The sequence below is a fragment of the Chiloscyllium plagiosum genome, chromosome 29 (assembly GCF_004010195.1).
Source record: "Chiloscyllium plagiosum isolate BGI_BamShark_2017 chromosome 29, ASM401019v2, whole genome shotgun sequence".
NCBI lineage: Eukaryota > Metazoa > Chordata > Chondrichthyes > Orectolobiformes > Hemiscylliidae > Chiloscyllium > Chiloscyllium plagiosum.
The window spans coordinates 21,987,416-22,005,040 of NC_057738.1; the positions used below are offsets into that span (position 1 = coordinate 21,987,416).

Genomic DNA, 17,625 nt, shown 5'->3' on the forward strand with positions numbered 1-17,625 from the left:
CCACACAGTCACTCAAAGGTGGAATTGAATCTGGATCCCTGGTGCTGTGAGGCAGCAGTGCTGACCAGTGAGCCACTAATATTTGAAAAGGAAAAGAGCTAACAAAGTGAACATTAGTTCTGAGGAATTAATAATAGAAAATAATGAGATGGCAGATGGATAATACCTGTTCAATTTACCAGTCTTCACTTGAGATAACATCTCAGAAATAGCTGTAAATCAGAAAATAGAAGGGAGAGAGGAACTCAGGAAAATTACAATAACCAGTGAGACTTAGCAAAGTGTTGAAGCTGCATGCCATTGAGTTCCTGACTCCTGAACTCCTTCATCCTCAAGTCTTAAAGGAAGCAACTAATGAGATAGTTGATACATTGCTTTCAATTTTCCAAAATACCTTTGATTTGGGGAAGGTTCTATTCAAACAGAAAATAGTACATGTAACTTATTTATTTCAAAAGGGAAGAAGACAGGAAATAGAAAATTAAGCTCAGTTCGATTAATATATGCCAGAGTTATTATCAAAATTATTATAGCAGAGCATCCAGAAACATTCAAGTTAATCAGGCAGTCAATATGATTTTATAAAAGGGAAATACTGTTAAACCAATTAATTGGCATTGTTTGGGGAAGCAGCATGTTCTGAAGATATAGGGGAACCAGTGAAAGTACTATATTTGGATTTCGAGAAGACATTTAATAAGGTGCCACCAAAAATATTCTGGAAGGAAATGGAAAAGAAAACAAAAGGGGTAGGGGGTAACATATTGACATGGTTACAAGATTTGTTATCTAACACATCATCTGCTACAGGGATTAGTGCTGGAGTCTCAACTTCACATTTACATAGGTGACTTGGATGGAGAGACTGAAGTACAGATATTAAATTTTCTGCTGACAGTAAAGCCAGTATAAAAGTAAGCTGTGAAGAGGATATAATGAAGTGATGTAGATAAAATGAGTAGACAAAGATCTGGCAAATATAGCATATTGTGGGAAAATGTAAACTTGCACCTTTCAACAATAAGAAAAAGAAAGAAACGTTATTTAAATGCTGAGAGGTTACAAAGCTCTGAGATGGAGAGGGATCTGCTTACCAGTACATGAATCACAAAAGGTTAGTTACAACAAGCAATTAGGAAATCTAATATTATTGTTAAAACATAGATTTTTGATCAGCAAGGGAAGTGAAAGGTTGGCAGGAGTTGGTGGGAATGTGCATTAGGGAGGAGAAAGTGAGGTCTGCAGATGCTAGAGATCAGAGCTGAAAATGTGTTGCTGGAAAAGCGCAGCAGGTCAGGCAGCATCCAGGAGAATCGACGTTTCGGGCATAAGCCCTTCTTCAGGAATATGCATTAATCCAGTCAGTCATGATCTATTTGAATGGTGGAGAAGACTTGAAGGGCCAAGTGGCCTATCTCTGTTTCTATTTCATATATCCATGCATTTAACTATAACAATACAGAAAGAAATTATGAGCTACATAACATACTTAATAATTTTCTTTATATTATTCACAGGGAAAGCACTTGGAACTACTGCCAACATGGGGCTGTTTGAAACACCAGTGACCTCATTTCTTCTGACAATGTATCTGTATCTTATCAGCACTCAGCAACATGGTACTTAAATATTTTGACTTACACTAAGCAAAGTATTCTCAAGTTGGCACCTTAAGTTTTATACTTAAATAATAAGAAATTGTAGTGGTGCTTCTTTTCAGTTATGCATTCAGTTATGGAAATCACTGAATTCAGAGGAACATTCGATTATGGAAATGAAAATGCTTAATGTTCTATATATTCATCTTATATCTCTGTTAAGAGTATTTCCTAACTGGTTAAACAAGTACTGCAGAGAATTGCCCTGAGGTTCTCAATTGGGTTCCTTCTGACCACTCCTATGTATTTTATACCAAAAGCTTTTTATTTTGTTCTGATGGAAATTAGGTCAGCTTTAGCATTCTATTTTTTTTTATTTTATTAAACAAATTACAAAACAGTTTACAAAAAACATTGACAGCTGTACACAAAAGACAGTTTTATTTTGTTCTGATGGAAATTAGGTCAGCTTTAGCATTCTATGCAGTTTCCTACTCACCTGATGACAATTTATTCATTCCCTGCTTGATTGCTGATTAACTAAGAGCCTAAAATGTTACAGATATTTGCTATCAAAGCATTCTAGGGCAGCCAATTCTTTTCCTGCAAACCCAGCCAAACTTTGAGATGGGAATTCAGACTGGGCTGTCAGTCTGTCCAAAGCAAGGAGACATCCCAACTTAATGTAATAAAATATCACATAAAAAATAGCACTGAAAATACTATCTCAAAAGTGTCCACACAGTGTACATATAAAGTTGCTTAATTCCAATTTGTGTTGCCCATAAAGAGGCTACGTTGCCATTTTAATATAATTGCTTAAATTAAATATTATTTAAATTGTTTTGCTTAAAAAAGTATCAAACTATCAGGAGTAGACTATATCAAATTGCATAAAAGCAGATGTTGAGAGCCTCTGGAAGAATGAGGAGCAGATATCCTGCTTCCAAGTGTTTTCTGAGATAGTGAAGGCGTTGGTTATAATCTTCCATAACTCCTTAAATCTGGAAGGGTTATGAGATAACAGAATTAGAACATTGGTCTGTAAGGCTAAAGATAAGATGCCTTTTCTTACCATCTTATACATGCAATACATAATGTCTGGTTATTTTCTGAGGGATTGAGCTGTTCATTCACAGAAGTGCAGACCTCAATCTATTACAATAGGAATTGCAGTGAAGAATGAAAGGTGATCTAACTAAAATGTGTGGGATCCTGAAGAAGCCTGATGTGTTGGACATTGAGAATATATTTCCTCTTGTAGAGGTTCTTGTAATCAGAAATAGGGAACACAGTTTAAGTATAACAGCTCTCATAGATTTTTGTTTTCTTTCAGAGGTTTGTTAATATGTGAAATTCTCATTTCTTAATTTTTTAAGTATATACAGAGTGGGGCAGTGTTGAATGTTGTCTATCCCTAATCACACTGAAACAGAGTACCTTGCCCAGCCATGGCAGCACGATGGCTCAGTGGTTAGCACTGCTGTCTCACAGCACCAGGGACCTGGGTTTGATTCTGGCCTCAGCTGACTGTCTGTGTGGAGTTTGCACATTGTCCCCATGTCTGTGTGGGTTTCCTCTCACAGTCCAAAGATATGCAGGTTCGGTGAATTGGCCATGCTAAATTGCCCATAGTGATAGGTGCATTAGTCAGGGATAAATTTTGGGGAATGAGTCTGGATGTGTTACGCTTCCGAGGGTTGGTGTGGACTTGTTGCGCCAAAGGGTCTGTTTCCACACTATAGGGAATCTAATCTAATCCATTTCAAAGACAGTTAATGTTACCTTCTCAGCTGTGGTCTGAAGTCACATATAGGTCAAATCACCAAAGGTCAGCCCATTTACATCCCTGAAGTGCATTAGTGAAGCAGATGCGTTTTATAACAATTGATAACAATTGGTCACTACCCGTAGGACAAGATTTCAACTCTCATATTATTAATAGAGTGTAAATCTCACTAGCTGCCATGGTTATGTTCCTGTGACTCCACAGCATTAGCCTCTAGGTTAATATTCCAGTGACATTACCACAATGACACCATCTCCCCTGAAAGCAGTGGATGCTGTATTATTTAATTTATTCAAGACTGAATTAGTTAGCTTTTTGTTAGATTGGTAAATCAAGGATTATGGAGTCAGAAAAGAAAGTGGAGTTAGAACCACAACCAAATAGAACATGATTTTATGGAGTAGGTCAAACAGCTAGTGAGGACTGCAGATGCTGGAGATCAGAGTCGAGAGTGTGGTGCTGGAAAAGCAGAGCAGGTCAGGCAGCATCCGAGGAGCAGGAGAACTGACGTTTCGGGCAGGAGCCTGATGAAGGGCTTCTGCCTGAAACGTCGATTCGCCTGCTCCTCAGATGCTGCATGACCCGCTGTGCTTTTCCAGCATCACACACTCTTGACTCAAACAGCTGAATGGTTTACTTTTGCTCCGCGGTCTATTGCTCCTGTGTTCCTAGAGATTGTGAGAAAGCTAGTGTTAATTATCAGTACTGTTTTTTTCACCCAGAATTCTGTCTTCTAATCACCACATAGTTACAGTTTGAGCATTCAATTGAGCTTCTCTCACAATTTCTGAAATTCTATCTAATTGAGGATTTGAGGTCAAGGCAGTTAACATGCTAAAAAGAACAGGTTCCAGTATAAAGGTGGAATGTCAGTATAAACTTTAAATGTAGATTACAAGGAGTAAATTCATGGAATTAGGTGCCTGAAGAATGTGAATTTGAAGATTGATGAGACTTAATGAGACTGGAGATGTTTTGGTTTCGTTTTTGACATTATCTTCTTTTTCCCAAATTCACAGTTCATGCTGAAACTTTTGCTGATATTGCATTTTTGGTCGATGGATCTCAAAATATGGGACCCCAAGCATTTAAACAGGCACGGGCTCTTATCTTAAAAACTGTGACAAGGCTGAACATAGGAAAAGATGCACACAGAATTGGGCTTGCTCAGTACAGTCATGATGCACAAGTGGAGTTTACTTTCAATACATTGAGAACGAAGAAGGATGTATTGAATTACCTAAAGAGGAGGTTCCAGTATAAAGGTGGAACATCACTAAAAACAGGCCTGGCTTTGGATTTTCTGCATAAATCTTACTTCACAGCCGACGCTGGAAGTCGAAAAAATGAAGGCATCCCCCAGATTGCAGTATTAATTACATCTGCACCATCGAACGATGATGTTGAAATTTCTTCTACTTCTTTAAGAAATGACGGAGTGATAGCTTTTGTCATTGGTGTAAAGAATTCAGACTTAAGCGAACTCCAAAAGGTTGCCTATCTTGGAAATGCTCCATTCGTTGTCAAGAGGGATAACTTTATTGGTTTTACAAATTTAGCAGTGGATTTAACTAAAACAGTCCAAAATATACAAGAATTTCTAAAGGTGGAAGTGACCAAACCACCAGCAGGTAAAACCCAAATTACTTCACTTTCACTCAGACCGGAATGATTTGCCGTTGCGAAGGCCTTTGTATTGCTTTGAATCAATTCGCTGTGTAAGAATATACAGTGGCTGCTGTTGTCCAAAGAACATCAAATGATTATGGTGTAAAAGTTCACTATTTAAGGTTAAAAAATCACACAACACCACGTTATAGTCCAACAGGTTTAATTGGAAGCACACAAATCTGTTGGACTATAACCTGGTGTTGTGTGATTTTTAACTTTGTACACCCCAGTCCAACACCAGCTTCTCCAAATCTTCACTAATTAAAGAGTTGTTGGGCTACAAAGAAAGAATGAATTGAAACAATAAGAGTTTTTTTGAAATTTAATGTCTACCATATAACAGTGAGAGAGCAATATTATAAATGTTTTCTGATGTCTCATTCATTCAGAATAGGACTGAGTTTTCCAATAGCCAGATAATTGTTTCTGAAGTGTAGGAGGGTGTTGGGCGTTGGGATCCTGTGAAAACCCTGCAGTAACAAACTTGGAAGGAACTACCCTGGAAATTGAATATTCCACTGGGCAATTTCCTTATACTTTGTACTCAGAGTATCCATTTAAATTGAAGAAGAGTGCCCCACTACAGTTGAGTAAATAGTTAGAAAAGTTAGATTATTAAAAACCTAGTTGAACACCTACTGATCCTAATAAGCACTTTTTCTTTGATCCCACCATTCCTTCACGTTAATAATTTGTTCCTGTAATCCAAAAGGAAGACAACCGTATAATATCTGCTATATCCATTTCACTGGTGAACATAAACAGAAATTACTGGAGAAACATAGAAGATCTGGCAGCATCTGGGGTGAGCAAGCAGTTTTGAGTCCAGTGACCCTTCTTTAGAGCTAATAAGAGCCAAGGAAAGATTTATACTGGGAGGTGGGTTGGTGGGGTAAAGTGAGCAAATAATGAGAGAGAGAGAGAGAGAGAGAGATGGTTAATAGTAAGCCAGGAAAGAAGAAAAGCAGAAAAGCTAATAATGGGGAACAATACATTAGTGAAACTATGTTGGCGGTGCTAAAAGCAGTCCATGTCTTTGTTCTAATTCATTCAAGGGATGTGGACATCACTGGCTGGTCAGTATTTATTGTCCAGAGGCCAGTCGAGAATCAACCTCATTGCTGTTGGTCTGGAGTCACAAGCAGGCCAGCAGTGTCCTTCCCTAAAGGACATGAGTGAATCAGATGGGCTTTTCTAACAGTCAGCAATGGTTTTATGGTCATGTTATGACAGAGCCTGGGGGCAGGTAAAGGGCATGGAAGGAAGTGTTCAGGCTTTAAAATTATTGAATTTAATATTGTGTCCTGAAGGATGCTGGGTCTCCAAGCAGAAAATGAGACACTATTCTTCCAGCTTGCACTGAGCCTCGCTGGAGCACTGCAGCAGAAACGTTGGCCAGGGAACACAGTGATGCCAGGCAACTGGAAGCTGCGTGTAAATTTGATGGACCGCATGTAGCTAATCCACTAAGCGGTCACCCAGTCTGCATTTCAGTTTATGTCATTTGTATAAATACCACCTTTTGCTCGCTATTATCAGTCCTGAAGAAGGACCACTGGGACTCAAAGTGTTGACTCTGCTTTTTCCCCACAAATGCTGCCAGACCACCTGAATTTCTCTCGTAATTTCTGTTTTTGTTTCAGATCTTCACACCCTCACTTTTTTTTGGTAGTGAACAAGGGTGGCACAGTAGCTCAGTGATTAGCACTCCTGCCTCACTGCACCAGGGATCCAGGTTTGATTCCAACTTCAGATGACTATCTGTGTGGAGTTTACATGTTCTCTCCATGTCTGCGTGGGTTTCCTCCGGCTGATCCAGTTTCCTCCCACAGTCCAAAGACGTGCAGGTTAGGTGGATTGGCCATGCAAAATTGCCCATAATGTTCAGGAATGTGTAGGTTAGGTGGGTTAGCCATGGGAAATGCAGGGTTACAGGGATAGGGCAGGGGATTGGATCTGGGTGGGATGCTTTTCAGAGAGTCAGTGTGGATACGATGAGCAGAATGTCTTGTTTCGCACTGTAGGGATTCTATATTTTCTACACTAAATAGATGTTAAATAATGAAACTTATATGTTTTTCTTTATGATTAGTGTCACCATCTATTCCCAGAAGGCCTTTGGTTCCAGATGGACCCTGTCCTGCAATTAATGTAGAAGGTAGGAGGATGTTCCTGCAGATGCTGGAACTGTACTCAAAACAAAAAGAAGGCTGGAGATCACAGCAGGTCTGGCTGCACCCATGGAAAGCGAGCAAGCTAATGTTTTGTGTCTCGCTGACTCTTCATCAGAGCTTCATATCAGATCTCATGAAGAATCATCAAGGCTTGAAACATGAGCTTGCTCTCTCTCTATGTGTGCTACCTGACCTGCTGTGCTCTCCAGTATTTCTTTGTTTTCAACAATACAAAAGTATTGAGTAAAGTGTTTGCCTAATTCATAATTACTAAAAACAAAAACTAATTTAGGAATAACTGATTCTTGAAGATAAATTATCAATGTGTACTTTAAACTGTATGTTTAAAATTGGATGGGATTTCCAGCATATCATGAAACAATTAACTGCCAATATAATTGTTCATTTTACAGCATGACAGAGGCTCAGATAGCCCTATTTCTCAATAAGAGTTTTGAATTTGTTTCTGATGGTAAGCGTTGGAGCAGCTAGGGGTGACACTGATTTTTTGGTATTCATCCATGGGAATGAATGCATCACTGGCCAGGCCAGCATTCATTGCCCATCCCAGAAGGCAGTTATGAGTCAACCATATTGCTGTGGCTCTGGAGTCACCCGTTAGCTAGATCAGGTAAGGATAGCCATTTCCTTCCCAAAAGGACATTAGTGAACCAGATGGGGTTTCCTCCTGACAGCGGACAACAGATTTATGGTCATCATCAGACTCCTAACTCCAGATTGAATTCAATGGAAAAACAAGTTCCACCATCTGTCATGATAGGAGTCGAGCCCAGGTTCCCAGGGTCTCTGAGTTAATAGCCAAATGATGGTACCACTAGGCCACTGTTCCCCTCAGAAGGTGCACTGGGCCTAGGTTTGTGGTTGTGGGATTTGATGTTGCTGAGGATATAAACATAATCAGTTGCCAACACAGAATTCCCATTCTTTATTGCTGGGAGAATGAAAATATCAGCTGATCCTGTTACTGACCACTCAGTTGTTCCCTTGTACCATTGGGGTAAAATGTGGCACCAGAGATCAGCTCAGCACAGACCAGCAATTAAAAGTGATGTCCTTTTGGTCTGATATTACACTGGCAATGTACACAGCCAGCAACCACTATTTTCATTTCTTTTCAAGCATTAACCCAAAGTTCATCCTTTATCTGTATTTCACTAGCAATGGTAGTGATGGTCCTTACTGTCTCTCGGGTATGAAAGCCTCATTCCTCCATGGTATAGGTTTCAGCAGCATCACGAGGCTGGTCAAAGTTTATTGAACTTTGCTTCCATCACAATGCTTGGTGTATTTGACACTAAACTGCAGAGACATTTATGCACCCACCAACAATACCATGGAATATTCATATTAAAAGGGATGTGATTTACGGATGTGCAAATAATGTAATATGAGGCACTAAAAAAAACATAAATAATGCACATTCCAAGCCTGATACAATTATTTGGATCAAATACCAAAATCTGTCAGTTTTATATACGTCATCCAGGGGTCAGCCTAGACGTTTATGAACAACTTGTTAAACTGCGATTCAGTAACAGCAAACACAACCCCCATTTCACTGAGATGCATACCTCACCTTCCTGCTGCTACCCACCATCACAGTTAGCCACAATACAAAAGTAACAATCCACATAAAACAAAACTCCAGACATAATTTAGAATCCAAGCATGTGGTATTGTTACAAGCATGATTAATCATTTTCACCTAGGGGGTGAATCTTCCGTGCACCTTTGCTTGTAATCATGCTACTGTCCTTGATGGGGAGCTGCTGACTTTCAGTGCAGGAGAAGGACGGTGAATTCTAAAAGACCCAGACATGGACTGCACTATCTCACCAGCATTGACAGCGGTCTGGACTGGCTAACCAACAGCAAGGAACTGGTGGAGTGCCAGTGGTGGGAAGATAAAGGCTGTCATCTGGAGAGAGCATAGCACGATCATGCTCCACAATGTTACTGCCACTTGCCAATATCAGCACCTCAACCGTCTGAGTAATGTGTGGGACTGATTGCAGAACTGCTATGACATCCTGAATTGCCTTTAAATGCAATGAAAGAAGGCCTATATTTGATTGTGTACTTGTAGACATCAAGTCTTTTTCCCAGTCCTTACCCCGCACGGGTTTATGGTATGGACTCTGGGATGATTTCACTGAAAGTGGTCTCCATGCTGTAAAAATCCCAGATATGTCTCACTTCATCCAACAGACACAGACATACACACAGCTCTCCTGCCTCTCCCTAATTCAACTTTCAATTAGTCCCAATTGACAGCCGATTGCTACATGGAAATAACAAATTATGTTTTCACCTGCTTCTAACAGGATTACCCTTCAGAAGAATCATATCAGACTACTGATAGAATACATTAATGTCCAACAATGCTCCTGGTCTCACTTTCAAATCTGCCTTCATAGGACTGGGGCAATTCTGCCTTAAAATCCATAGTCGACAGGCAGGAGGCTGGAAGAACACAGCAAGCCAGGTAGCATCAGGAGGTGGAGAAGTCAACGTTTCGGGTGTAACCCTTCTTTAGGACTGCGGGGGGAGCTGCAGATAAAGGGTGCAGCGGGCGCAGGGTGGTGAAGTAGGGATGGGTGAAGACAGATAGGAGGTACGACCTGGTTGGTCAATGGGAGGAATGAATCCCGTTGATGGCAGGGAGCAGTGGAAGGGAGTTGGGAGATGGGAAGGGAGGTTATTTGAGATTGGAAACTCAATGTTGAGTCCACTGGGCTGTAGGTTGGTTTGGTTTGGTTTGGTTCATTGTGGCAATGAAGGAGGCCAAGGATGGCCATGTCCGAAAGGGAGTTGGAAGGCAGTGACTGGGAGGTCCAGTCGGTCCCTGTGGTCTTGGCTGAGATGCTCGGCAAACCATTCCCTAAGTTTATGTTTAGTCTCTACATCGGGAGCACCTGATGCAGTAAGCTAGGTTGGAAGAGAGGCAGGTGAACCTCGGTCTCACCTGGAAGGACTGTTTGGGGCCCTGGATAGGATGAGGGGATGGTGTGCCAGCAGGTTTTGCATCTTTTCTGGGGGTTGGGAGGTGGTATTGGTAGGGAGAGTGGCCCTAAGCAAGGACTGTCAAAGAGAACAGTCCTGGCAGAAAGCAGAGAGGGGTGCCGGGGGAAGATGTTCTTGGTGGTGGGGTCAGGTTGGAGTTGGCAGAAGTGTTTAAGGATGATGTGTTGGATGCAAAGACTGGTGGGATAGTAGGATCCATAGTCATGATGTCAACATTCTGGCCTTGTTTGACAGAAGATCCAGAGGGGACTTGACAGGGTAGATGTTGAAAGGATATTTCCCATTGTAGGTGAGATTAGAACTAGGAGACACCATTTAAAAGCATAGGAATCTTCTTCTTAAAAAAAAAACAGAGTTTTGTTCTCTCAAAGTCATGAGATTGTGGAACGCCCTTTTTCAGAGGGCAGTGGAGGAGTATATTGAAAGCAGTGGTAAGCGAATTCTTGGCAAACCATTGAATCAAAGGGTATCAGGGATTGGGGGGCAAGGTGAAACAGAGGTCACAACCAAATCAGTCCTTATCTTATCAAATGTTGGAGCACTCTAAAGGGGCCAAATCTTCTAATCCTGCACCTAATTGTATATTTGAATGTTGGTTTAAGCTTGCACTACAACACCAAGACATTGATGATGACTTGTATGACAATGGAAGCTGGGACATAAGTATATAGGAAATGGGAGCAGGAAGAGGCCATTTGTCCCTCAAGCCTAACCCATTGAGTACAATCATGGCCACCTGCTACTTCAACTCCACTCCTCACCTTGTCACAATTTCAGCTATGCATAGCTCATGTCCAGCTTCATGAAGGACAGCACCCCTTCCAGATTTGTGTACAAGCCCTTTATGCGAGGGCTTGGATATTTATCCAGCTGTGAGAAGCAGTTTACCATTTGCTTAACCCCCACCCCCCACCAAAGACAAACCGACCCATCAGGCTTTGCAATCAATGTGACCAGCGCTGCCCATTCTTCAAACTGGACTGGTTTGATGATTCCTTTGCTTTCCAGTTTCCTGACTTCTGCCTGTACTTTTTCCTGTAAGGTAAGTGGCACTGGGCAGGCCTAGCAGAATCAGGGAATTGCTTCCTGGTTAACATGTAAGTTGGCCTTGGCTCTTTTGATAGTCCCCAGACCTTCCTGAAACGCTTATGGGTATTTAATTAGGACTTCACTCAGGTAGCCATTTTGCTGTCGCGAGTCTACATACTGGTGGCATCTACTTTAGTTTGCTGGCCCAGACCCTGAAGAACATTTAAACCATTTGACCAAGGCTCAGCTCTATTTTGGGGTTTTGCCATGGACTGACAGAGTCCCTCTGCTCAGGATATGTCCTGCATGAGGCTGTGATTGCCTGCACTCAAGTGGTGCTCCCCAAGCTTAGTCAGTGAGATGTCAACTTCCATCAGGACACCCTGTAGCTCACATGCTCCAATTGCAGCACTTTCCACTGACAAAGCCAGTTGTAGTATCTGTTTTAAATCCACTTGGGCTTCAGCTAGTAGGCGCTTTTGCATGGTTCCATCATTAATCCCTCATACTCTCAGTATCTCATTCAGAGTTAACCCAAAATCACATGCTTCAGCCAGTCATCTTAACCTCATTAAAAATCCCAGCATGGATTCTCCTGGTTCTCAAATGCCAAATAAAACCAATAGCATCTCAGAATTAAAGGAGGCTTGTGGTCATTATATTCCTAAACAAAATCCATCAACTCTTTGAAAAGTTTTTGTGTCAGATGCCTCAGGGAAAGTTAGGCTTCTAATAACCAAAACTACTGCAGGTCCACAAATAGTCAGAAGAACTGGTTGTTGCCTTTCGTCTGTCCCAATATCATCTACCTTTCAGGATGACCTGTGAGCCTCCCAGCTCACAATAAGACCTGTCAGACCCAGGGAGACCCAAGACATGCAGGTGATAAACCCAACAAGCAACAAAACAGAGTCAATTATCACCAGACCCCCTTCTGGTACAGTGTTCATTACCATAAATGGTTCTCTTCAAAATGTAGAGTCCATTTCATTTGAGGTTTGTCCTCCTCTCCCTGTAAATTGGTTGAACGGTAGGGTTCAGGGCCTAGCTTTGCTGCTCCTCTCCCTTGTAAAATTGCTGTCTTTTGTGTACAGCTGTCAATGTTTTTTTGTAAACTGTTTTGTAATTTGTTTAATAAAATAAAAAATAAAGTAGAGTCCATTTCCAGGAACAGAGTCCCCTCCAGTATACAAAGTGCATTGTCAGAAATAGAATCCACTCCAAACTGCAGAGTCCATTCCCAAAAGCAGAGTCCACTCCCGAAGGCAGCAAATACACACCCCACAGCACATACACATGTTCAGTCTCCATAGACACCTGGCCCATCCACAGAGAACGAGGTGCACTCTCAGGAACACAGTCCATTGTAAAGATGCAATTAACTCACAGGGGTTTTGCTCCGTTCCTGAAGGCAGAGTCCACTCCTGAACTTCAGGACCCAGTGAATGCTCCCCTCCCAGCACACACACACACACACAGGTGTTCAGTCTTTACAGAGGCCTAGTCCACCGACAAAGAGCCAGGCCTACCCACAGAAACAGTTCATCTGGGCAGATGTATTTTCTCACAGGGGCTCAGTCCAAACACCAAAAAAGTGAAAGCATGTTCAAAAAACAAAGTAAGCCCTGCCACAAAATCAACATTGCCCTTTTCTCAAAGTAGAAGAGAAAAGAGTAACACACAGGCTGTAAACATCCAGTGAAACAACATTTCCCTAATGAGGCCTGAATTACACCTGAACCACACTGAATGTGTAAATCAGGTAGTTTAGAAATCAGTCCTCAATAAAAAAGGAATAGCGAAAGATTTAAACACCTGTTGTTCTTCACTGTGTCCTATACCTGCACACACACGACATGGTTGCTGGGGAAAAATAAGCACTACCGCAGTTAGGTAATAGTGTGGGGGAAGTGAAAAAAAATAACCATGAGATTAAAATCTCCTCAGTTGAAGACTGATTCTAAGAAAAAGGAAAAAAAAGATTAGATAAAGAAAAAAGAGAAGAAAATAAAAAAGAAATACCAGTTAACAAACTGCCTATAAAATTCCACCAGTTCAGGAATTAGGATCCTCCCCCAAAAAAAGCAGAAACCAACAGCAGCAGTACCACACTGTCTGTCGCCCAGCAGCACAGAGTCAGAGGAGATTATAAATCTTGGCAAGTCCTTCACCACTGATCCAGCTTTGTCAGAGCCAGCTCTCAGTGACTAGAACCTCTGATACTCCTGTTTAATTTTAACTTTTTTTTTCTTTTCTATTTTCCTCTACACTACCATCTACCTGTAGTAGTGCTTATTTTTCCCCAGCACCCATGTTGTGTATATGCAGGTGTCAGACACAGTGAAGAACAACAAGTTTGTAAATCTTTATTTATATTCCATCACCAGGAAGAAATGAAACGCCTAAGTGACCAGTGACAAGCAATGTTCTTCTTAGAGAGTAATGCTGCTGGAGCAAAAAAGTGAAGGGAAGGGCAGGGATTAAATCAAAATAGAAGCGGATTCCTAAGCAACGGCTCCCTGACGACAGCAGCTACTCCTGCCGGAGGGTAGACGTGACGCGATTCGACCATGTTCCAGACAGTGATCAGGTAAAACACAGGCAGCGTCCTGAGGGCAACCTCCAAACCGTCACAGTCGATGAACAGGAGCTGCGTGTCGTAGTTGAGGTTACATACCAGGCGGAAATAATACGTCACCAGGGCGCACCACCTAGGAGGAGGCTCGACGTAAAGGTATCGCTGCAAGGCCTGAAGGCGGAAGGTCACCACCAGGGTCCGAACACACACCAGCAACTGACTGCCCTCCTCAGTAGGGAAACTCAGGACCTGCACAGCGACCCAGTGCAAGGTTTGTGAAGGTTTGTAACTCAGGTTGAGGTTTAGGGTGTAGGTTTGCTCACTGAGCTGTAGGTTTGATATCCAGACATTTCATTACCTGGCTAGGTAACATCATCAGTTGTGACCTCCAAGTGAAGCGAAGCTGTTGTCTCCTGCTTTCTATTTATATCTTTCTCCTGGATGGGGTTCCTGGGGTTTCTGGTGATGTCATTTCCTGTTCGTTTTCTGAGGGGTTGATAGATGGTATCTAGATCTATGTTTTTGTTTATGGCATTTTTTGTGGTTGGAGTGCCAGGCCTCTAGGAATTCTCTGGCATGTCTTTGCTTAACCTGTCCCAGGGTAGGTGTGTTGTCCCAGTTGAAATGGTGTTTTTTTTCATCCGTGTGTAGGGCTACGAGGGAGAGAGGGTCGTGTCATTTTGTGGCTAGCTGGTGTTCGTGTATCCTGGTGGCTAACTTTCTTCCTGTTTGTCCTACGTAGTGTTTGTGGCAGTTCTTGCATGGAACTTTGTAGATGACGTTGGTTTTGTCCATGGTTGTACTGGGTGTTTTAAGTTTGTTAGTTTTTGTTTGAGAGTGTTGGTGGGTTTGTGTGCTACCAGGATTCTAAGAGGTCTTAGTAGTCTGGCTGTCATTTCTGAAACTTCTTTTATGTATGGTAAGGTGTATAGGATTTCTGGCTGTGTTTGGTCTGCTTGTCGTGGTTTGTTCTTGAGGAATCCGCGGACTGTATTTTTGGAGTATCCGTTCTTCTTGAATGCATTGTATAGGTGGTTCTCCTCTGTTTTCCGAAGTTCGTCTGTGCTGCAGTGTGTGTGGCTCGTTGGAATAGTGTTCTGATACAGCTTTGTTTGTGTGTGTTGGGATGGTTGCTGGTGTAGTTAAGTATTTGGTCAGTGTTTGTCGGTTTTCAGTATACGCAGGTTTGTAGTTCTCCGTTGTCCTTGTTTGTAGATTATGTTGTTGAAGGTGAAGTGAGTGGTGAGGCACAGGTCCACTAGTTTCATGATGTTTTCGTTGGTAATGTGATTGTTGGTGGTTGGGGTGTGTGTGATGATCTCTTCTAAAAGTGTGGTAAGTGTTTCTTTTGCCAGGTCGATGTTGACGGAGGTGAACAGTGCTGTCACGTCGAATGAGATCATTGTTTCGTCTTCCTCTATTTTGGTGTTTTTGATGATTTTTAGGAATGCGTCTTTTTGTTCCAGAAAAAGTGAACCAATGTTCTCTGCATGAATTCGAGAAGCCGAAGGTTGTAAAATCCCTGGGCATTTTTTGGTTTTAAAGTCCATTAACTTTCTCTGATATGTTTTCTCCATCGATATAAGTTGTGCTAAATTTTATTAGCCCTTTGATCATCTCCTATTTCTGGTATATAAGTTGCATTGTCTACTATGAAGATGGACAGGGAGAAAGTGAGGACTGCAGATGCTGGAGATCAGAGCTGAAAAATGTGTTGCTGGAAAAGCACAGCAGGTCAGGCAGCATCCAAGGAGCAGGAGAATCGACGTTTCTGGCATAAGCCCTTCTTCAGGCTTATGCCCGAAACGTTGATTCTCCTGCTCCTTGGATGCTGCCTGACCTGCTGCGCTTTTCCAGCAACACATTTTTCAGCTATGAAGATGGACACAAGATCTTTCTCAAAGAATAATCACTTTCAGCAGAGGGAGAGATGATTGCCAAGAAAGGCATTAAATCAATATTTTATCTTTTACCTTGCGTCTCATTTGCAACCTTTCTTGCTGAATTACCAAAGTGTGGTTTTTCTGAAGATACCAAGATTAGGGAAAAAAAATCCATTGGAATACCAAAAGATCTGTATGTGTTTCATTAGTGAATAATCTGTCCAAGGGGGTAATTTCATCAGGAGCTCTGTTTCTTTTGCTGAGACAAAGGGAAGTTTGCAACTTATAGAGTCTCTTCAGTGTTTCTGATTTTATTTTTGCTGATGGGGTACCCTGCTGACTTCCTGGTCATGAAGTAATTTCGCTAATTGTGTGAGCCTCCTGTTTGACTCACACTGGTGCCTCGCATGCCTGAAGAGTGCAACGCTTTAAAATCACAATTCTGACGGGCATTCTAAGTAACGCACCCTCTCCATTATTGATTGCTCTCCTAATATTTTCACTGAGTGAGTAAAATACTTTTCCCTCTCCACTACCCCTGATAAATTTCTACGTTGAGGTTGTACCGGACATTGGTGAGGTCTCTTCAGGAGCTTTGTGTCCAGTTCTGGTCGCTCTGTTATTGGAAGGATATGAGTGGTGTGGTAGCTCAGTGGTTAGCACTGCTTCCTTACAGTGCCAGAGAACAAGGTTTGATTCCAGCCTTGGGTGACTGTGTGGAGTTTGCATATTCTCCTCATGTCTGCGTGGGTTCCCTCCCACATTCCAACGATGTGCAGGATGGGTAAATTGCCCATAGTGTTCAGGGATGTGTAGATTAAGTGCATTACTTAGGGGTTAATGTAGAGTAATGTGTTTGGGTGGGAGGGTCGGTGTGGACTTGTTGGGCCAAAGGGTCTGTTTCCACACTGTAGGGATTCTAGAATAATTAAGCTGGAGAGGATTCAGAAAAGCTTTCCTGGGATGTAGCTGGGAATAGAGGGTTTGAGTTATAAGGATAAGCTGGGACTTTTTTCACTGGACTGTAGGAGGTTGAGGTGTGACTTTATAGGCATTTATAAAATCATGAGGGGTATTGATAAGGTGAATTGCAGGTGTCTTTTCCCTCAGGTTGGGCATTCCAAGACCAGGGAACATATTTTAAGGTGAAGAAGAAAGACTTAAAAAAGGCATGAGGGCCAACATTTTTACACAGAGTGCAGTTCGTGTGTGGAATGAACGTCCAGACAAAGTGATGGATGCGGGTACTGTTGCAATGTTTAAAAGACATTTGGCTAAGTACTGAATTAAAAAAAATGTTTGGAGGGATATGGGCCAAACACAGGCAAGTAGTTTAGTTTGGGATTATGGTTGGCATGGACTGGTTGGACCGAAAGGTCTGTTTCCATGCTGTAGGTCTCCCTGACTCTATGATAGTGAGGCTCCAGAAACCATCTGGTTTCAATCTGTCTGAGCTAATGTGCTCTGCCTCTTCCAATTGGTGTCCAAGCTATTGGTTATCACTGGATAATACTGTAGGTAGTATAATCTATTTGACATTAACTGCCTCAATCTGTCTACCCCCCTCCCCCACTCCAACCTCTCACCCTCACAATACGACCTCTTCATTTCCAACTGCCGCTGGGACATTAACTGCCTCAACCTGTCTACACCCCTCCCCCACTCCAACCTCCCACTTTCACAACGCGCAGTCCTCCAATCCCTCTGCTCCAATCCCAACCTCACCATCAAACCAGCGGATAAAGGGGGCGCAGTGACCTCTACACCGCTGAAGCCAAACGCCAACTCGAGAACACCTCTTCCTACTGCCCCCTCGACCATGACCCCACCCCCCCTCCCCACACCCTCATCTCCCCGA

The 17,625-nt window shown here is 42.2% G+C and overlaps 1 protein-coding gene across 1 annotated transcript in view; it reads left to right on the top strand.

Moving 5' to 3' along the window:
- LOC122564422 (collagen alpha-3(VI) chain-like) overlaps positions 1 to 17,625 on the top strand; it is a 135,193-nt gene that overhangs the window by 16,162 nt on the left and 101,406 nt on the right. Inside the window, exons 2-4 of the mRNA XM_043719264.1 lie at positions 1,518 to 1,619; positions 4,407 to 5,018; positions 7,151 to 7,216. Of these exons, the coding sequence (XP_043575199.1) occupies positions 1,544 to 1,619; positions 4,407 to 5,018; positions 7,151 to 7,216 (754 nt within the window). The 5' untranslated portion in view covers positions 1,518 to 1,543. The remainder of the gene's footprint in view (positions 1 to 1,517; positions 1,620 to 4,406; positions 5,019 to 7,150; positions 7,217 to 17,625) is intronic.